This window comes from Podarcis tiliguerta (assembly GCF_965153285.1).
Source record: "Podarcis tiliguerta genome assembly, chromosome: 2".
Lineage (NCBI taxonomy): Eukaryota > Metazoa > Chordata > Lepidosauria > Squamata > Lacertidae > Podarcis > Podarcis tiliguerta.
The window spans coordinates 105879858-105902029 of NC_139535.1; the positions used below are offsets into that span (position 1 = coordinate 105879858).

The window sequence follows — 22172 nt, forward strand, 5'->3', positions numbered from 1 at the left end:
CATTCGTTATAAATTGGTGGAGGAGGGGTTAGGATAGGCTGGGCCTGCCCCTCCATGGTTGCTGCGGAAAGGGAATTCCATTAAATGAATCCTGGGGCTTGCCATCTTTTCGTCCAATCCCTGGAATGGGACTAGGGCCGGCAAGCCTTCGGGGAGCATGCGGATAAGAATTGAGGGTCTGTGACTCAGCTCCATTTCTCCCCGACTTGCTTTCCCCCGCACTGTCTTTCGGTGGTGCCCGGAAGTCAGTTCTGTCCCCAGGCGGGGGGACAGATAGTCTTAACCAATGCCTAAACAACCACTCACGGTTTTGTATTTAAATAAAGTTTTGGCCAAAATTATGCCAAAAACCTTAAACAAAAATTAAGTGTGCGTTGTGAGTTATTTGGGGGGTGGCTTGGTGACCTCAACACGCAATGAAGCAACAGAAATGAGGGTATCTTCGCTGCTGCTACTGCTGCTAAGGAAAAGGGGAGGATCTGTTTGGGTGGGAGGTGACAGGATTTTGGGATGTGGCAACCATGAATTGGCTTGGATTTTTACCCAGATTCTCTGTCTCCTGGAGAATACTCTCAGGCAATCCAAGGGCAGCCTCAGATAGCTTGGTCCTCTCTCAGATCAGAAGAACTTCTTACTCCCTTGTGCTCATCATCTGTGTCAAAACTCTACATTTCTGCACCTTTTACAGGCATTCTAATTTTGGGGCTCCTGTTTTTGAAAGACAAAACCCAGAATTCCATCAGTTTTAAAACTTGGTTTAACACCTGCATTGCAACAACCCTTGGAAGCCACACCATTGATTTCTGGATTAAAAGATACAAAGCACGGTTATTTTGCACTTAAATACCTGTGGAGTTATTGGCAGACCAAAAAGTACTGACTACCTATTACGCTACAGGAAGTAAATTGATCTGACGGTGGTTCGAGAGAGTGCCAGGAAATAAATAGTGGATGATTTAGGCTTGGATTATGCTTGTTGTCTTTATGGGTGCATGCAACATCAAGAATGGCATAAGAGCTCGCAGAACTCCTGCAATTCCTTGACCAATTAAGATTTTTGTGCCAAGTCCATTCATTATCGACATGGCAAAGCTAACAGTACAATTATATTGTGATGGAAGATTATACCGATGGTTTTTGACCAGTTATCATGTGGCCATCTGTTAGTTGGCCACTCTTTTCTGTGTGGCAAGTGGCATAGCACTAATCTATGTTGGGCATTCTGTCAAATGTTCAAAACTTGGATAACTGGTTTCAGCCAGCAAACTAAGGCAAAAGTAACATGGTACTTGGACTTCCTGTGCAGTTTGCTGCAGTCTGGTTGTCGAACTTAATCTGTTCCGGGAGTCCGTTTGACACCCGGAACCATTCAAAAACCAAGGTTTTTGATTGGCTGCAGGATTGGCTTCTTTTGATTGGCTTCTGATTGGCTGCAGGAGCTTCCTGCACCCAAGCGGAAGCTGTGTTGGAAGTTTGGCTTCCAAAAAAGGTTGCAAACTGGAACACTCACTTCCAGGGTTGTGGTGTTTGAGAGCCGGTTTGTTCAGGAGCCAAGCCGTTCAGGAACCAAGGTACCACTGTAATGTTTCTTTCAAGACCCAAGTGTAAATGTCTTTAGTAGACAACCGAACAAGACCACCATCATGCAACAAATCTGTTTGCTTAAAATATTTATATGCCCTCCTGTAACCGTAAAATTTCTAAATGCAGCTTTTAACCAGAAATGTAAATTATATACAAAAAATATAGCATTAAAACCATAGGCCAGGTAAAATTATTTTAAAGCAAGAATAGATTAATAGATTAAATATAAAGGCACCAAAATGACATGAAAGTTAGCATTGGACAAACCTCTCTGGGGAGAACATTCCAAAGCTAGGATGTTTCGACTGTAAAGACTCTTTTCTCACTAGTACTTTTTATTGGCAGCAGTAGTATTAAATTTATATACCTCTCAGTTGGTAAAGTATGAGGGTATTAATCTCAGGTTCATGGGTTCGAGCCCCACATTAGACAAACTACAGTGGTACCTTGGGTTAAGTACAGTGGTGCCTCGCAAGACGAAAAGAATCCGTTCCCTGAGTCTCTTCGTCTAGCGGTTTTTTCGTCTTGCGAAGCAAGCCCATTAGCGGATTAGCGCTATTAGTGGTTTAGCAGCTATTAGCGGCTATTAAAGGCTTAAGGGATTAGCGGATTAGCTGCTAAAAGGCTATTAGCAGCTTAGTGCCTTAGAAAAAGGGGGTGGGGAGCGGAAAAAACCCCCCAGGAATCGCAAGACATTTTCGTCTTGAGAAGCAAGCCCATAGAGGAATTCGTCCTGCGAAGCACCTCCAAAACGGAAAACCCTTTCGTCTAGCGGGTTTTCCGTCTTGCGAGGCATTCGTCTTGCGGGGCACCACTGTACTTAATTCATTCTGGAGGTCCGTTCTTAACCTGAAACTGTTCTTAACCTGAAGCACCACTTTAGCTAATGGGGGCCTCCTGCTGCCGCTGCGCCACTGCTGCGCGATTTCTGTTCTCATCCTGAAGCAAAGTTCTTAACCCGAGGTAATATTTCTGGGTTAGCGGAGTCTGTAACCTGAAGCATATGTAACCTGAGGTACCACTGTATTCCTGCATTGCAGGGGGCTGGAATAGTTGACCATAGAGGTCTCTTCCAACTCTACAATTCAGTGATTCTGTGTTTCGTGGCTTCTAAGACCAAAAACTGGAGACCAAGAGCAAAATCGAGAACAGATTTTCATTGCAGTGGAGAAGAGGTCATCAGATGTCTTATGTGCAGGTTTAATTCACTTTAAAAGGGTCTCAGGCTAAGACCCCCTTGTGAAAGATGTTGCTCAGCTGCTGACATTGGGCACAAACAACGCTAGGCTAGATGGACAGACTCGGCACAAGGCAGATTGATGCGTTTTAGGGGCAACATCTCTAGTATTAAAATTTAACAGAGGTTTCATTCCCTCTCATTTTGAGGCTGCACCTTTCGTTTAATGACTCTAGCGCGTTGTTTACAGGTGTTTATTTATAATAAAACATGGGCATATGGCAGAGCAGATGGACCAAAGTTGTCACAATAAAACTGTGTGTGTGTGTGTGTGTGTGTGTGTGTGTGTGTGTGTTTCAGTGTCCCTGGCTTTTCTTCCCCCCCCCCCCCAACAGAAACTACCTCCTTTTTCTCACCCAAGCAGTCTCGCTGAAAAAATAATAGGGTGATAACTAGGAGAACTTGGCCTTTAGAATTTGAAATGCCTCATTTCGACTGAGCTCTTTGATGCTGTGCATCACACTCCGTGCTTTATAAATAATGAATAGGTGAGGAGAGAGAGAGAGAGAGAGAGAGAGAGAGAGAGGGAGGGAGGGAGGGAGAAAGAAACCAGGGTGAGTCAGAAACCAGTCACTGGCTTGAAAAACAAACAAACCAAAATCACCCTGAGCCGCACGTAATTCTCGCAAAATGATGGTTTCCTTTCCAATCTTCATTGCAAATAGGGCTGAGGTCATCTCTGGCTGTTACCGTATTTTTCACTCTATAAGACGCACCAGACCACAAGACGCACCTAGTTTTTGGAGGAGAAAAACAAGAACAAAAATATTCTGAATCTCAGAAGCCAGAACAGCAAGAGGGATCGCTGCGCAGTGAAAGCAGCAATCCCTCTTGCTGTTCTGGCTTCTGGGATAGCTGCGCAGCCTGCATTTGCTCCATAAGACGCACACATATTTCCCCTTACTTTTTGGGAGGGAAAAAGTGAGTCTTATAGAGCAAAAAATACGGTATATTGTGACCGTCTTCCAGTCCAGTAACACTACTGGAGTGACTTTGTGCTTTTCAGCTGGCATGGGGGGAAAACTGCCTTGCTGGGGGTTCTCTGCAATGAAGACAGAGCATGTGAATAAAATGAAATGAAGCCCATGAAGTGGGAGAAGGGATGGGGGGGAGCAAAGGAGGCACCCACACTAACTGCGGGTCCCCCAAAGCCTTGCCAAATATCTCGCATCTGGCAGGGATGCCTTGCCTTGTCTTCCCCACTCATTCCACCACCACAGTTCAGGCGCATCATGCATGCGTGGGCACGGATGCCTCCTCACGAGTTCCATCTTTGGGAAGCTAAACTTGCAAGATGAAAGCAGGCTCACGTCCCGAGCCCTTCGCTTGAGTCAGGGTAATAATGTGGGTCAAGGAAGCAGAGTGATGAGGTTCATGGAAATAGCAGCTGCAGTAAGTAGGAAACAAGAGTTGAGATCAGGGCTTCCTCTTCCCTTGGGATCACAAAACCAGGGTGGATTTGATTTAAATCAAATCAATTAAAATCACGATTTAAATCACTAGTCAGTAAGACTTGATTTAAATCATATTTTTTTTACAGAAAGACTTATTCTTGCTGGTGTAATCTTAATATTTACAACCAGATCAAGGTTTCATTTTTGGAAAAATAAATTTTCAGAGTAGTTTTTACAGTTATATCAAAAATTACTGATTTGGTTATACTATTAGAAATGCATTGACAGATAACCATGAAATTATCGTGAGGTTTAATAAGTTAACTCTTTTCTGCTGTACTTCAGTGGAAGGAGAAAAATAATCATTTCCTTAATTGTGTGTTGAGGTCCCCAAGCCACCCCCCCAAATAACTCACAACGCACACTTACGTTTTGTTTAAGGTTTTTGGCATAACTTTGGCCACAACTTTATTTAAATACAAAACCGTGAGTGGTTGTTTAGGCATTGGTTAAGACTATCTGTCCCCCCGCCTGGGGACAGAACTGACTTCCGGGCACCACCGAAAGACAGTGCGGGGGAAAGCAAGTCAGGGAGAAATGGAGCTGAGTCACAGACCCTCAATTCTCATCCGCATGCTCCCCGAAGGCTTGCCGGCCCTAGTCCCATTCCAGGGATTGGACGAAAAGATGGCAAGCCCCAGGATTCCTTTAACGGAATTCCCTTTCCGCAGCAACCATGGAGGGGCAGGCCCAGCCTATCCTAACCTCTCCTCCACCAATTTATAACCAATGCCTAACCGCAACCTTACAAGTTGTGACGATTTGCTACGCAGTAGGCAAAAACCAAATGGCCCAGCCAATCAGCCAGATGGACAAAATTCCTACCAGGCCCCTGCCCCAACGGCAGACGACCCCATGACAGGCATAGCAAGGTCAATGCAACAACCCCTTACTCAAGGGCGGGTGGGCGGGTGATCCGTTGCACGCAGCAAAGAGAAAGCTCCAGGCTGCGTGCAGAGTATTTAAACATTTTACCCCTCCCACCAAAATTGCAACATAGCTTTTACCCCAGCAACCCAGTGAACCAATCACTGCCCCAGGCCATCTTTAGAGACCCTGCCTGGTAACAGAGGGGTGGCTCAGCCGACCCCACCGCAACACGTGCTCTCCATGAAGGAGAACACACTTAACAATTTAAACAATTTATTTAACTAAAACAATGTTATAGCATATGTATCCATGTTTGTTAACTGATGTGGTTAAATGGTGTGTTTTTTTTAAAAAAAACCACTTTAGACTGAGTTTTAGCACACATGAAAAACTTAAAACAAATCCTTATTTCCGGATCAATAGCCTTTGGACTATAATGTAACTTGAACAGGAAACTATCTTCCGAAAGATTTTTCCTCCAAAAGCATTTTATTTTAAAAATGTGATTTAAATCAAAAAAATCCAATTTAAATTTAAAAAATCCTACTTATTTATTTATTTGTTTGTTTGTTTGTTTGTTTACTCATTGATTTTTATCCACCCTGCACAAAACGCAATGGGGACATCTGCAGAAGGGAACCGCCTTAGACATTATTGTACCTGAAAGGTAGGCTGCAGTCGCGGTGGCAATAATCGGTGCCGGCTCCTGGGGGCCAAGACTCTTGCCCCCGCCCCCCAGTGTTCAGAGGGTCATGTGTGTGACGTCAGCTTGTGCCCAAAAGACCTGTCTGAACCCAACAACAAGTATTTGCCTGCTGGTGAAAGTAAAGGAAAGAGGGGATCATGTTAGGGAGTTCCTGAAACTGGGAGCAGCCGCTTAGAAGTTCCTATCTCTCCCGTGTCCTCATCGAACATGTCTGCAAATGTGGCAGGACTGAGAAAAGGCCTTCCCAGAAGATCTCAAAGCATAGCTGTCAACTTAGATTTGAAAATAAGGGACGAGCAGCCTCGAAAATAAGGGATTTTAGTCAACCAACTGAAATATGAAGTTAATTTTGAAGAGCCGCACTGGTTTTTAGCCCTTCGTTTCCAGAGGTTGCTGCTCAAGATACCAGCTGATGAAACACTGCAATTAAATAACTACACACAGCAACCACTTTTTGCGCAAAACGAAGTCCAAGCTACGAAGATGCTGCTGCAGTTCTGTATCTTTTCTCTCGTGCTCCATCTGCAGCTCTCAGTTCCATCAGGCAGGGTGGGAGGAGGGGGGGAGGAAATAGCGCCCAAAGTAAACCCGCAGATCAGACCATCTATGGTAGTCTACCACTACAAATCTATGGGAGAAGCGCTTGCGGTCCTTCCTCCGCTTTCCCCCTCTATGGTTAGCCCTTGGAGAGGAGGCCGGAGGGGGGCGGGCCAGGCAGCCAAGCAAAATACAGTTGGAGCCTCCCTTCTCCCTGGCCGGCAGAGAGGGAGGGAGAGGAGCTGCTTCCTTTGAAACCTGGGAAATTTAAGGGACATCATCAATAAGGGACAGCAACGGGACACAGCGCTGGGATAAGGGAGTTTCCCACCAAATAAGGGACGGTTGACAGCTATGTCTCAAAGCCTGGGCAAGCTCATCTAGTTTTTCCTAGAGTGAGCCGTTTCCTCTGAGACGAGAACAATTCACACTTTGCACCTACTTGGGGCCTCATGAGGTCACCATGAGCAACAGCCAACACACGGTGCCTGGTGCGTCCAATCCAAAGCGTATCTTCTGGCTCCTCCCTCTCAGAAGCCCATGAAATTGGCCACAATTGTGGTGCATATAAAAGTGAAGCATGAGCACAAACTGTGCAGAATATTACAGGCTGGCGAAGAGGGGGGAGAAGGTGCAAGCATTGCTCCAATGAAGGAACCACCTGACATCAGTTTGACAGCCAAGGTTGAGCTGGGAAAAAGCTCAGACCTCACTACGGTTAAGAGTGGGGACAACTGTATCGCTCATTACAAATTTCACCACTTTCTCTCTTGTCTTCACCTTGCTCTGCTTTACATTTTTGAGAGTTGTTTGTTGTTGTTTAGTCGTTTACGACTCTTTGTGACCCCAAGGACCAGAGCACGCCAGGCACTTCTGTCTTCCACTGCCTCCCTCAGTTTGGTCAAACTCATGCTTGTATCTTTGAGAACACTGTCCAACCATCTCGTCCTCTGTCGTCCCCTTCTCCTTGTGCCCTCCATCTTTCCCAACATCAGGGTCTATCCCAGGGAGTCTTCTCTTCTCACGAGGTGGCCAAAGTATTGGAGCCTCAGCTTCAGGGTCCGTCCTTCCAGTGAGCACTCAGGGCTGATTTCCTTAAGAATGGAGAGGTTTGATCTTCTTGCAGTCCATGGGACTCTCAAGAGTCTCCTCCAGCACCATAATCCATAATTTGAATTTTGAGAGTTACAGGAATCTAATGTGTTTTTTCCTACTGCCACGTTGTTGTACTGGAATCATAAATGCCGTACATTTTTAGGAGGATACAGGCATGAGTGTTGTTAAAGGGGGGCCCAGGGGAGCCCAAATCCCAGGTCTCTTTCTTGAGCTGCACCCCAGATCATATGCCCCTTTTCTTCTTCGTTTCATGCTTTATGTTTTCACCTGGATGCTCTGCTGGCGAGATTCTAGCCCTCCATCATCTTAATTGCGTATTAGCATATGCAAATCTGTATCAAGGGCCTGTGCCCTTGCCCTTTAACTGTGTCGCAATGCCCTTGGATATAGGAATGTTAGATAAATTCAGGAAGTGCTGATTAAGTGTTGCTTGCCCAAGGTGGCTATTTCTGCTGTGCATGGAGAGGTCTTGGCCAGTGGTTTTAACCTGCATTTGCTCAAACCAGGGCCAGCCCACAGATGAGGCAAGGTGAGGCAACTGGCTCAGGTGGCAGGATTTGTAGGGGCAGCAGGGAATGCATTGCCCGCTGCTACTGCCACTGCTCCTTGGAGGCTGGATCTGCCATCTCCTCAGCAGCCACCCCCCATGCCCTCTCTGCAGTAGCCTCTTGGCAAATAGGAGGTCTCCTCTCACCCTTTCCCCCAGTGTAGATCTATACCTCCCCCTCCCCTTGTTCCTGATAAGGGCTCCATTTTGTGGTTCGGCTCATGGTCCAAAATGTCTTGGTCTGGCCCTGGCTCGAACATTAATATCCAAAGAAGTTTCTACTGTTAGTTTCCGAAAGCAGAGGGCAGGGAAGGACCCGCACGTACTCCTGTTCAAAACACACCTTTTTGTTTGTTTGTTAGACTAGTCTTAAGCGTCATTGCGGAAGTGGAATGCTATTAATGCTCAACAAAAGGACTAGCAGCAGATTTTGAGACCTTGGGCTTTTTACGTGATCCGTTGATTGCACGTTTGTTGCATATTGTGGCTTTCATACCCCATCTCAAGGTCGCACTTACGCTGCAGGGACAACACATTTGTCTGAAGTGCCCTATTTTGTACTGCGAAAAGGTGGTACTCCAGTATCATACACTGTTGTGATTTTTTGTTTGGGTTCAAATTGGGGATAAACTCTCTGAGTCATTGTGTGAACTTCCTTTGCATAATTCTCTTTCGAATTCTATAGCCGCTGTGTACTTTCTTTCTACTCGCTGAATGCCATGTGCTTTTTTCCCCTAAATGGGAAATGGACTTTTAATTTTTTTAAAAAATGTAAGACACACAAACACACACACACAGAGAGAGAGAGAGAGAGAGAGAGAGAGAGAGAGAGAGAGGCTTCCACTACCATCACCAATGGCTGGGATCCAAAGAACCATCTATACTTCACATCCCAAGTGCTTTTGGCCACATGGGCAACTGCTTTGGAAATGGAAGGAATGCTGTTCAGAGAGAAACATACGCCTAATGCAGCTCTTTCCATGACCTCTGGCTTCTGTCAATGAAACAAAAAGCCCGGGGGGTATCCTGAAAAACCTGAAATATGCTTTTTGGCAGGCTATGGCCGGTGGAGCACAAACACCAATGTGTTCCAGGAGAGCTTCATTTGTATCCAGGGCCGTCTTTAGCAGATGCGGCGCCGGGGTGCAAATATCTGCCCAGTGCCCCAAAATTACCATGGATGGGGGGGGGGTGAAGCTGCGCACTGCCAGCCATGGGGGGGGGCACAACTCTCCCCCATACCACTGCAATCCCTGCAGAGGCTTGGGAGGCAAGTTGCACACACGCCAGCCATATGGATGACAGGGAGCAGCTGACGGGTGTGCAGGGAAAGAGGAGGCCGCTGGCAGAGCCGTGCAGCTCCCCTACTTGCTGGGGCGCCCCTAAGAGGCTGGCGCCCTGGCACAATGAACCACTAAGCCCTAAGACGGCTCTGTTTCTATCCAGTAGACCAACTCAGGTCTGATCTCTGCCACTAATTCCGTGGACTTGGGCAAAACTCTCTTAACCTCAGACCCCCATCTGCAAAATTAGAAGACCAACCTGGCAGGGTTGCTGTGAGGGATACCAAAAAAAATGCCGCGGTTGTTTATTAACCACTTTGCTGTACAAGCACAGACAGCATGACAGGTGCCGATCTGCTCAGGAGGCTTTTAAAGGCTCGGACTCTTTCTAATTATAAGCTGAGCACATAGCATGCGTGCCCTGAAATCTTCTACAAAGGGACGGCTCATTAATTAGCAAAGAAGGAAGGATGCGATGAAGAAGCAGCAAAGTGGGAAGCCCAGCCGTTTGCTTAAAAGCATATTTCCTCATTGGCTCGAACATTTGGAGTGAGCTCTCAGTGCCTTCCACACTCCCACTGCGCACACTAAAGGGCATTAGGCTTCGCTGAGCAGCTTTATTATCATACGTTAACCTTAACAAGGTAGAACAATCTTTTTCTGCAGTGCAAGGGTAATTAAATCTAAACACTCTTGGCCTTTCCAGGATATGTTGAACAGAAAAAATAATAATTGTTAATCAAACCCCCTTCTCTCTCTCCCTCTCCCTCTCTCTCCTCTCCCGAACCAAAAGGGGGGAGAAAGGGGTCAGCATTTTCATTGTGCATGCTGCTCGATAAAATGCAGTTTTACTAAATTTAAAGTCGCGTTCTGGCTCAAGTGCTGGGTGCCCCCCTGTGTGCACTCAAAGCTATGGAAGCCACAGTAATGAGGAAGAGTTGCTCGTGCTTGAAGTTGCATGGCTGTTCTGCAGTACTCAGAGATGGAGCTTTCAGCTAAGAAGTTCCCAGTTCAAATCTCACCTCTGCCAGCACCTCAGTAGGTGGGCTTAGACAAGCGACTGCCTTGCAGCCTCGCCATCCCTCATCTGCAGGGGGGCAGGGAGAGCAATAATGTCAGCTGACCTTCTAATGCTGCTGCACTGAGATGATGTAGAGATGAAGTATTTGTGATGAACAGACGACGTTTATAGGTTTGCAAGAAGTTCTGTGAGGAGTATAATTTGAAGTATTGTAAAAATGGAAAAGGGGTGATGGTATGTTAAGGGAGGTAAAGACAATATAAAGTAAAGAAATGCATTAGAAGTGGTTAAGACGGAAGATCATCAGAGGCGCTGACGGAAGTCCAATAAGATTGTATTTGTAATAGTGTGGCATGTTCTTATAATTTACATGTTAAAACCAATAAAAATATATTTTTTAAAAAAGAGAGAGATGATGTAGAGATGAAGCCAGTGGACCTCAAAATCCGCCACTGGACTCAGTAGCAGCTGCTGTAATGGGGCAGAAACCCAGAGCCCCCACCCAGTTACTGCTGGACTGCTTGCCATCGCCAGGCATCCACAAAACAAAACATAAAACACAAAATAAATCTGCAAACCCCCTGCAGCTGCAGCGAGCCGAAATTCCTATAGACGCAAGGATGCTTTTTTTGTTTATCACGGTTGGCAAACTATTTTGTGTGGGTGTTTTGCTGAGAGTTGTGGAACTGCCCCATTTTCCCCCCAATATTGTTGGATATTTGCATCTTGGTTTTCCTCCCAGGAACTGAGGGTGTGTTTATTGTCTTCCCCTTCCACCCATTAGCTTCTCAACAGCCTTGTGAAGCAGGCTAAGAATGAGAACTTGCACTTCTGACACCAAAGCTGTGAAACGGCACACATTTAGAATATCTTTGCTTGTTATTTGACAGGGGGATTTTTTTTGGGGGGGGAGGTATTTTGCTGTAAATATCAGGACAATGAAATGTTGTGGTTGAAGCAAGGGGGCTGCTATGAATGACATTATTTATTGCCATCTTGCTTTTCCACTCAGAAGAGCCAGGTTGTGTAGATTATCCCCAAACCCACGTTGTAGTTGCAATAGGTCACATCCTATTTCTGTAACTGTAGCTTGTTTTTCAACTATTGCTAATAATTAATTTTGTGATGTTGTAACCCGACCTTGCAGTGTAGGGCAGTCCAAATCAAAATAAGCTTTACAGTGGTACCTCGGGTTGCATACGCTTCAGGTTACATACGCTTCAGGTTACACACTCCGCTAACCCAGAAATAGTGCTTCAGGTTAAGAACTTTGCTTCAGGATGAGAACCGAAACCACGTGGCCCCATTAGCTACAGTGCTACCTCAGGTTAAGAACAGTTTCAGCATGAGAACAAAAATTGGGCTCTGGCGGCACGGCAGCAGCAGGAAGCCCCATTAGCTAAAGTGGTGCTTCAGGTTAAGAACAGTTTCAGGTTAAGAACGGACCTCCGGAACGAATTAAGTACTTAACCCAAGGTACCACTGTATTGTGCTAGCCAAAACCCATGACAAAACTATACACTGTCAGGAAAAGAAATATCTTTATAACTATATATTAAAAAGCAGAGCCGCTGCCTGAACCATCTAGGTCATAAAACGCAGGTGCACGTGTAGATTGGGGACTCCACATAGCAGACAATGTTTTCCTATTTAGGCTTCTGAATCTCCCTTACAGTTTACTGCAGTTTTGTCCGGGTTGTTCTTCCTGATCATGTAGGGCAGTTAAGAAATCAATATTAAGTTTAGGGCAGTTGGACCAGAAGTGCCTCAAGTTCCTTGTGTTACAGCGGTAGGGACCCTTTCGTGCGCACACCCAGATGTTGCTGTAATATGCAACTTCCATCACCACATCTGGAGGGCCACAGGTTCCCCGCGTTTGTTGTGATAGGTTCCTTTGCCATAACACTCGTAGCAAATAATAATAATAATAATAATAATAATAATAATAATAATAATTTATTATTTGTACCCCGCCCATCTGGCTGGGTTTCCCCAGCCACTCTGGGTGGCTTCCACAGAGATCAAAAATACACTAAAATGTCACACATTAAAAACTTCCCTGAACGGGGCTGCCTTAAAATGTCTTCTGAATGTCAGGTAGTTGTTTATCTCTTTGACATCTGATGGGAGGGAATTCCACTGGGTGGGCGCCACTACCAAGAAGGCCCTCTGCCTGGTTCCCTGTAGCTTTGGTTCTCGCAATGAGGGAACCGCCAGAAGGCCCTCGGCGCTGGATCTCAGCGTCCGGGCAGAACGATGGGGGTGGAGATGCTCCTTCAGGTATACTGGGCCGAGGTCATTTAGGGCTTTAAAGGTCAACACCAACACTGAATTGTGCTCTGAAATCTACTGGGAGACAATGTAGGTCTTTCAAGACGTCACGTGAATGTGAAAGCTGTGTCCTGTTAATAATGATGCCCCAATTTATCCCACAGATGATGCATACTTACTGCAGGGACTTAATATCGAACAACTTTACCCCGAAACCTCTAGTTTCATTACATATGATGGGTCGATGACAATTCCACCCTGCTACGAAACAGCAAGTTGGATACTAATGAACAAGCCTGTCTACATTACAAGGATGCAGGTATGCACTGCTATCTCTATTGACAAGGCCAGGTTAGACTAACGAATTTCAGGTATATCTTTGTAAAGGAATAAACCAAAGCGTGCGGGGAACTATGTGGTGGGTTAATTCAAAAAAGTGAAGTCCAATCTTCCTTGCCTCTCTAGCAAATGAAACGTAATGCAATAAAACATCAGCCGTTAAAAACTTCTCTGAACAGGGCTGCCTTCAGATGTCTTCTAAAAGTCAAATAGTTGTCTATCTGTTTGACATCTGATGGGAGGGTGTTCCACATGGAGGGCTTCACTGCCTAGAAGACCCTCCGCCTGGTTCCCTGTAGCTGCACATCTCTCAGTGAGGGAACTGCCAGAAGGCTCTCAGAGCTGGACCTTGATGTCCGGGCTGGACGATGGGGGTGGAGGCGCTCCTTCAGGTATACAGGGCCAAGGCCATTTAGGGCTTTGAAGTTTAACACCAACACTTTAACTGTGCTCGGAGCCAGTGTAGATCCTTTAGAACTGGTGTTAGATGGTCCTGGCGGCTGCTCCCAGTCACCAGTCTAGCTGCCGCGTTGTGAATTAGTTGAAGTTTCCGAGCCACCTTCTATGGTAGCCCCACATAGAGTGCATTGCAGTAGTCCAAGTGGGAGAGAACCAGAGCATATACCACTCTGCTAAGACAGTGCGCAGGCAGGCAGGGTCTCAGCCAGCGTACCAGATGGAGCTAGTAGACAGCTTCCCTGGATGTTGAATCAACCTGCCCTATATACATCTCGCCTCTCTGCCCATTCACTCACTTAGTTTTCCTCTCCCTCTCAGATTTCTGCCCCCTTTCCTTCTTCCCTGCATTCACCCAAAGCACCCCTCTCCTCCAGACTTGCGTCGATAGAGCCCTGCTTCCTTCTCCCATACTTCACTAAGCTTTTCTACTTGGCCTGCCTTATCATCAGAGCAGCTCAGCCAATCACTGCTCAGCTTCTCTGTGGCAGGCAGGCAGGTGAGCCAAGCACTGCCAGAGGGCCTTGAAAATGACCAGATTCTCAGTGTCAGGAAAAGGGCGCTGAGCAGTCACTGCCAGAGACTTAATCACCATGATGTCCGCGGCAGCTGTCTCCAGGATCTCTTTGCACTGTATAAATAACCTGAGGTTGGGAAAAAAATGTCTTATCTGGTTTGGGGACTCCCAGAAATACTCAGGCTTCATATCTATTTTCCAAGATGAGCATGAGTAATCTGAACTGGCTTCTGCAGTTTTGCTTAAATGCATACTTTTTTTTACTGGGAAACAGAACTGCACAGTCGCCAGTCTCTGATATTCATGGCACCAATCTTACAAGACAGTCCCATGTCTTAAAAACTATAATCTTGTAAGATGTGGCTGTCACTTCCTGCTGCAACCTTTTAGCGGTGCCTCCTGCCTAAAGGTCTCATCAGGCAAGCAGGACTTGAACCAGCTTCACATATGTCACTTAGATGTGCTTTTGGAGCCTCCTTTGTGTGTGTGCATGTGAAAGACAGAATAAATGCTCTTTTATCATGCTGTGACAGTTGCCATGAGTAAGACAGAACCTCCAGACAGGGTCAATTTGTCTGCAGAACAATTCCTCTCTGGCCCCAAATACGGTGACCAAGTATTTTCATAGCCACGTATAACCTGGACACTCACCTACAGACAGGACCTAAGTGGGAGAGTGTGGACTCCAACTCTGAATGAGCTGGCTGGCTCAGTCATGGCCCATTTTGATAATAATAATAAAATAATAATAATAATAAATAATATATTATTTATACCCTGCCCATCTAGCTGGGTATTAAAAACACAATAAAACATCAAACATTAAAAACTTCGCTAAGCAGGGCTGCCTTCAGATGTCTTCTAAAAGTCAGATAGTTGTTTATTTCCTTGACATCTGATGGGAGGGTGTTCCACAGGGCAGGCGCCACTACCAAGGCCCTCTGCCTGGTTCCCTGTAACCTCACTTCTCACAGTGAGGGAACCACCAGAAGACCCTCAGCGCAGGACCTCAGTGTCTGGGCAGAATGATGGGGGTGGAGACGCTCCTTCAGGTAGGAAATGGGTGGACTTGAGTGAAGACTAACGGCTGAAGTCCCCAGTCAATCCACCACCATGGCCCCGCCCCGTTGCTTGCAGGTGATTAGGCTCAATCAAACGGGCAAGTTTCCAGCAACCTTATGTGAAATTATTCACATAATCTCCTTGCAAAGGAAGGAGTTACAAATGCGCACCTGGAAAAACAGATTGCCAAATGGCAATTCCCCCTCCGTTGCAATGGTTAACAAAAGATGCTGAGCTGTTCCAGCTGAGCAAGAGGGAAAGTGCAGCTCTCCACTGAACCACTGATGAGTGGAAGGGGGCACAGGGCGGGGGGAGGCAGATTACACCTGACTGCAGGCTGGATCCAACCTTTGGCCAGGGGTCACCCTCTCCTGAATTGCAATTTCCTCACTGTAGGCTCAGACCATTTTATTTCTTCCTGCATAATGATTAATGATGCTTTTGCCCTTAAGCCAGCTGCCCCACCCCCACCTGCTAGGGGTGAGGGATTAAACTGATGCTTTCTTGCCATTGTTTCTTTGCAATAACAATTTTTCGCAGTGAAAGACAGGAAAAAATATGGGAGGGGGCAGTAATTTAACACACTCCTCAAGGGACCCTCTGTGGAAGCTCCTTCCCCCCTAAGAGGCATTACAGCATTATTTCCTAGCCATAATGGGAAGCTTTCCATTAAAGGCAAAATAAACTGAATTTGCCTATACAGTTGTACCTTGGTTCTCGAACAGAATGCATTCTGGGAGTCCATTCAACTCCTGGAAGCGTTCGAAAACCAATGTGGAGCGTCCTGCAGCCAATTGGAAGCTGCGCCAGATGTTTGGCTTCCAAAAATCATTCAGAAACTGGAACACTTGCTTCCAGGTTTCGATCATTCGGGAGCCATTTGTTCAGGAGCCAAGGCGTTTGAGGTCCAAGGTACAACTGTATACAGGCTTTTGTTGCAATTGCATTACACTACCAGCTTGTGAAGAAGGCAGAGCAGAGACTGTACTTTTTGAGAATACTAAGGAAAAACCATCTTCCGCAGAAACTGCTGCTTGCCTTCTATTACTGTGCCATTGAGAGCGTGCTCACTTATGGCTTATGTGTGTGGTACGGAAGCTGTACTACCCAGGACAGGATGGGGTTGTGCAGGGTTGTTAAGGCAGCAGAGAGCATTGTTGGCTGCCCACTCTCCACCTTAGAGCAGATTTATGCCACAAGGTGCCATAGGAAGGCACTGGACATAGTAAAAGATCCATCGCATCCTGATCACTGTCTCTTCGAGCTCTTGCCGTCGGGACGGAGATACAGGACGATGAAGACAAGAATGAGCCGTCTTAAGAACAGCTTCTTCTCCAGAGCGATCTCGGCCCTGAATGGGAAGCCCGGACTTTGAAAGTCATCTAATCTCCCTTGCTGTAGTATACTGTATTGTTTAATTAGTGTTTTTATGGAGCAGTCAAGTAATTTCGTTGTCCCCGAAGGGGGCAATGACAATAAAGATATCATTATTATTATTATTATTATTATTATTATTATTATTATTATTATCAACAGAAATCAAAAAACAGAAGACAGGGGAACAGAGCACAGACAGTAAATTTTCTGGGTACTTATCACTAATTGTCTGCCCTGGGTTATATAGTTTGCTTGTATTTTTTCCTCCTGAATATTAACGGATGTAAATTTTGTTGTGTTAAGTGTGTCCATTTATGTTTGTGCAGATGCATTCGTTACGACTGCTAAGCCAGAATCAGCCTTCACAGATTTTTCTGAGTATGAGCGACAACTTCAGACCAGTCCAGCCTCTCAACAATCGATGTATCCGAACGAACATCAACTTTAGTTTACAGGGAAAAGATTGCCCAAACAATAGAGCACAGAAACTACAGTATAGAGGTATGCTCCAAATATTATTTTCATTTCTTAAATGCTTATTGTCATAATTCTGTAGCATCCTTTGTCAGCAACCAGGCTTAGGAGCACAGGACTTTGCCTTAACCAGGTGAGATGATTTGTCAGTGTAACGCAGGGATTTTTAACACTCTTAACCACCAGCAGCTCTCAGACAGAGAAAAAAGGTATTTTCCACTTTTATTTGGAGATGCTGGGGTTGAATCTGGGGCTTTTCACATGCAAAGTTACACTGGCCAGACTAGTAGCGGCTGGCAAGAAAGGCAATAGCTGTGCAGTGCTCTCCCATCAGCAGAGTAGCCACTGTTTACCAGAAGGGAGAAAGGTGGGGAGGTCAGCACTGTGCGTGTGCACCAGCAGAGTCAATCTGGTGCTCCTAGCTCTGCATCTGCACACAGACAGCCTCCCTTCCCACCTCACCCCTCTTCCTCCCAGTAAGCAGCATCAGCTCTGTGGGTTGGAGGTCAGTTGCATGGCCCCTTGTCAAGGAGCTGTCAAGGAGCCAGGTCATCCACAGGGCAAGCACACACACAGAAGGCACGGAATGCAATCAGCTTTTTATTAGCAGAAAAACAATACAGCAGTGTCCTTGGTTCATCTTAATGAAAGTGTTGCTGAAACTAAGCTCTACGCATGCCCCTTTCCTCTAGCCTCTCACTCGGGATCTCTCCTTTTCCTGACCCTCTCCCCCTTGATCACTTAAGTCTCCTGCTTCTATCAGCTCCCAGTTCAACCCTTCTGTTCCTCACTGTCCCACGATTAGGCTCCGGGCCCTAAGGTGTCATCTTCAGAGCCTTCTTGAAGAGGCAGGCTCCCACTACTCTTCTTCAGCCGCCAGTCCCCAACGCCCCTTCACATGGGCTGTTCGCGGCTCTGCCACTGATCAACAATTGCTCTCCAAAACACTCTCAACGTTTCAAGCAAGCTCCTGAACATTAAGCAAAATCGAGCATATGTTAGGAAAGTAAAGTGACTCCAGACAGTACTGGCTGGAGTCTGATGCTTGTGGTGGGCTGAAGGAGTTTCAGCTGGAAACGAAAGGGGCTTGAACGACTGAATGTCTGCACAGGGGAAATTACTTATTCTGGAGGAATCTCCACAATACACACTGTGGGAAATTCTCTCTCCAAATTGGAGTGAAATGCCAAGCCTCTGCTGTAAACAGCAAATATCAGAGGCCTAAAGGTTGGAGAAACAGCGAGGTAGCAGAGAAAAGTATGCCATTACCTCCAGATGGTCAGAATTAGCCACTTCCACAGGCAACCCTCTCTTTATGTCCCTAATTTCAAATGATTTGATATGGGTAGGAAGAGCTTCTGTGTGTCAGTCCAGTCAGCAACTAGGAAATACCTCACTATAGTGATACTTCAGAAATCACAGTATATGTTTTGACACACCAATAGTGAATATGGATCCTGCCCATTCATTTAGACCAGGCTAGGGGGTACTGTGGCCTTCTAGATGTCAGCACTTCCAGCACTGCAGTGAGAGAGAGTGAGTGAGCCAGGTAGGGGCAGAGAGCTGCGAGTGCGAGCACGCCCCCCCCCCAGATGTTGCGCCCGGTGCGGCCGGCCCCCCCTGCACCCCCCACGCTACGCCACTGAGTGGGAGGGCTCCTGATTCCCAGCTGAGCCAGCCCCGGTGCTACCGCTCTGTTGTCTTCTTTTTTGCCCTTCGAAATATGGCAGCCCTACAAATAGTGGGGAGGGGAGGCAGTAGGAGCACCTGATCTTTGCAATGGACGAAGGTGCTCTTAATCAGCAGAGTGTTTCTCCATAGCACGAGAGGACAAAGAGGGCTCGCTGCAACTGCTGGAGTGATACCATCACCAAATACAGTGGTACCTCGGGTTAAAGACGCTTCAGGTTACAGACTCCTCTAACCCAGAAATAGTACCTCGGGTTAAGAACTTTGCTTCAGGATGAGAACAGAAACCACGTGGCCCCATTAGCTACAGTGGTACCTCAGGTTAAGAACAGTTCCAGGTTAAGAACGGCCCTCCAGAATGAATTAAGTTCTTAACCCGAGGTACCACAGTTGTTGCATGCTGTTCATGCCTCCTTCCCTGGATCTGAGCCTTGCAAGGCCACTCGGGAAGGGCAGTGTGAGGACCCAGTAGCCACGCACCACTTGATTCCAGCCTCACACGTGGCTGGGATCTAAGAGTGCATGGCTGCTGCCGCCATCCCACCCCACCCCCAAAGCAGCCTTGCAAGGCTGGGGTCTGTGAAGGGGGAGCCCGAGCAGCTGATGGCCCCTGGTGGGTATGAAGCGGGGACCCCCAGCCCGGTGTTCCTCTCATTGTGGGATGCTTTGTGCCCCTCAAAATTCTATGCCCCTCCAACACCCATTACAAAGAGACTGCTGTCCAATACATGCTTCCTTGGGAGCAGTCATCAGAATGGCATTCCAACACTTCTCACCTGGGCCCTCAGAAGCAGGGGGGGGGGTGTGAGACCCCTCCTCTAGAGCCGAAGGCACAATGGGGCTTTGCTGAGGCTCCTCAGTTGATGTATGTGAAAGCCGTGCCTCAGCTGAGCCAGCCTCAGCAATAGGCCTGGCCGATGTATCGATACATCACCCAGGACCGGTATGAGGGCCAAAGTGTGATGGCAGCTTCACCCAGTGGTATATCATGAGTGAAACCACTGCCACCACTCCAGACCCCCTCTGCCACTGGTCCGCAGGTGGCAGTTTCACTTGCAACTGATCACTGGGTGAAGCCGCCATTGCTCTCTGGCCCTTATACCACATAGGTACGGCGCAGGGAGATGGTTTCGTTAAACTGCTTTTACCGAGGTGCAGGAACCACAGGCCCCTCCAGCAAAGCAGTTTAAAGAAGTTGCCTGCTTTAGCTGCCTTCCCATGGGCAAGCAGGCTACCTCTTTCTCCCAGGAGCAAGGTAGGTTTTGTTCTTTTCTCAATGACTCACCTAAGGTCTGTATTCCCAGGGCACTTCTGTGATCTTCTTTAGTCAAGTGGGAGCTTCCCCTGCCCTTAAAAAAGTGGGTACCACTGTGGAAAACCTACATGATGTTGTTCTTGTTGTGTTCCTTTTCCAGTAAATGAATGGCTCCTCAAGTGATTCCGACAGAAGCAGGAAGAACTCCTAACCTCAGTTGAATGCTACTACTGTGAATTGACGTAATACAGAATGCCCCAGCCTCATTCAGTCTTTGTACTTCATAGATGGCGTGCACACACACACGTGCTGCAACGAAAAGAGAAAAAAATAAACGGATGCCAAGTTGGGAATTCAGCTAGATGAAATTTGTTCATAGATGATCGGTCCTAACAAAAGCAAAAAGACAATGATCTTACCGATAACATGATTACAATTTTGATACTGTTTTCCTGAAACTACTGTAGCTCACCAAGCAAAGACTTTTCAGACTTTGTACATATGAAATTTCTCCTCTGTTCCCCTCCTCCCTTCTTCCCCCTCCCATCATCCCCCCCCCATTAAAAAGAAAAAAAATACCATACATGGTGGTTCACTACGGCATCCAAGTGGGTTTGTGTTCTGTGTGCCAAGTAATCCTTGGGAAGCGCTCATAATATCACTCTCATTACTGGTTACTGGCAAAGCAGAACTAGAAGATTGTTAAGGGAAACTTGTTTCTGGGTCATGATCCTTCTGTTTATTTAATAATGGACAGATACCGGGATAAGTATTGTAAATAGATCACTGAAGAAATATAAAGGAAATTGAAATATTTTCCCCTCATCACATATCTGTAGTAGGAACTGCCAAGACTGGGATTAATCCATTTTTTTCTGTTCCTTGTTTTACAAAGGTCATACGTTGTGTTTGGTTACTGTTAACAATTCAATAAATGTGTTTAACAAATTAATTTACTACACTTGCTTTGGTTTACTCTGTCCTCCTATATATTTTTTTAAAGAAATGCTGTCTTGTGTTTTAAAAAATCGCAACGAAACCCTAAACATATATATATATATCGCTAGTTTGTCTAAGCTAAAGCATTGGGGGATATATTAAAATATAGCGGTGTGCATTTAATTCTGCCATGCGATTCACAAGGAATAAGATTAGATACCAGAAGCAGGAAAGACAATTGCAAAGTGTTCTACAGAGTAAGCCAAACCCCACAGCCCTCCTCCCTTGCTCTACTCAATAACAATTAAGAACTTTGCTTTTCCTGGGATTTAATTTTTTTTTTATCTCAATGAGACCTACTCAGTCTCCTGCAGCCAGTAGTGCAGCTGCCTTGCTCCCCTCTAGCTGAATAGCTGCTGCACACTAGGATGGGGTTGGGGTGATGAAGCAGGAGTGCCACATTGGCTCAGCTAGCACATTTGCACTGTGAACAGAGCCTAGGGTTTGCCGGTCAGAAGGTCGGCAGTTCGAATCCCTGCAACGGGGTGAGCTCCCGTTGCTCTGTCCCAGCTCCTGCCTAGCAGTTCAAAAACACATCAAAGTGCATGTTGATAAATAGGTACCGCTCCTGCGGGAAGGTAAATGGCGTTTCCGTGCGCTGCTCTGGTTCGCCAGAAACGGCTTAGTCATGCTGGCCACATGACCCATAAGCTGTACGCCGGCTCCCTCGGCCAATAAAGCGAGATGAGCGCCGCAACCCCAGAGTCGGTCACGACTGGACCTAATGGTCAGGGGTCCCTTTACCTTAACCTCACCACTACCCAAAGCCTTTCGCCCGACTCAGCTGGAGCGAGATCAAGTGAATGGATGGCACAGCCCCAGCACGCTGTCTGCCAATGCCCTTGGTAAACTCTGGGCCCCCAGCATGTGAGGGAGGGCTGCAGGGAGGGGATGTACAGGAAGTGGGAGGGTCAAGGGGTGCATCTTACCTTCCTCTCTCACACATGATGGCAATTGCAGCTGGGGACGGAGAATGAGCGAAAGGGACTTCTGTTGCCATTCCCATGGGAGATGGTGGCATTAACAAGAACCTCCTCCGTTGTTTTTCTTAATGCTAATAGTTTCAGTTTCAAGATGGGCCCCATGGACTGGGAATAGGTCATAGCATGGAGCTGTCACTGGGACTGTACTCTAATCGGTGCTCGCGACACATGCACAATGCGATTGCTAGCAGCACTCCAAATTGCCGTGATCTCCATGTCTGAATCACACTCGGTGACTCAGGAGCTGCCAGGAGCCATCAGCCCACCCAAGACGACCCCCAATTTTTGACTAAAAAACTGGGGTGGAAAAACATTGTCTTGTACATGGGGAAAATACAGTAGATCAAGAGAGAGGAGAGGAGCTTTCTTGTGGTAAGAACTGCCATTATCAAAGT

At 46.6% G+C, this 22172-nt stretch overlaps 1 protein-coding gene and 1 long non-coding RNA gene across 4 annotated transcripts in view; one reads left to right on the forward strand and one right to left on the reverse strand.

Annotated features, from left to right (window-relative positions):
• Positions 1-20751, forward strand: part of CA10 (carbonic anhydrase 10) — a 359415-nt gene extending 338664 nt beyond the window's left edge. For all 3 annotated transcript variants that reach the window (XM_083427918.1, XM_083427919.1, XM_083427920.1), the window contains exons 8-10: positions 12791-12945; positions 16704-16878; positions 19956-20751. In XM_083427918.1, the coding sequence (XP_083284044.1) occupies positions 12791-12945; positions 16704-16878; positions 19956-19978 (353 nt within the window). In that variant the 3' untranslated portion in view covers positions 19979-20751. The remainder of the gene's footprint in view (positions 1-12790; positions 12946-16703; positions 16879-19955) is intronic.
• On the reverse strand, positions 17439-19947 carry LOC310671807. Its single transcript, XR_014508213.1, has 2 exons — positions 19826-19947; positions 17439-17821 (listed from the first exon to the last, which is right to left on the reverse strand). It is a non-coding gene; the product is annotated as an uncharacterized lncRNA (long non-coding RNA).
• Positions 20752-22172: the final 1421 nt, after the last annotated feature.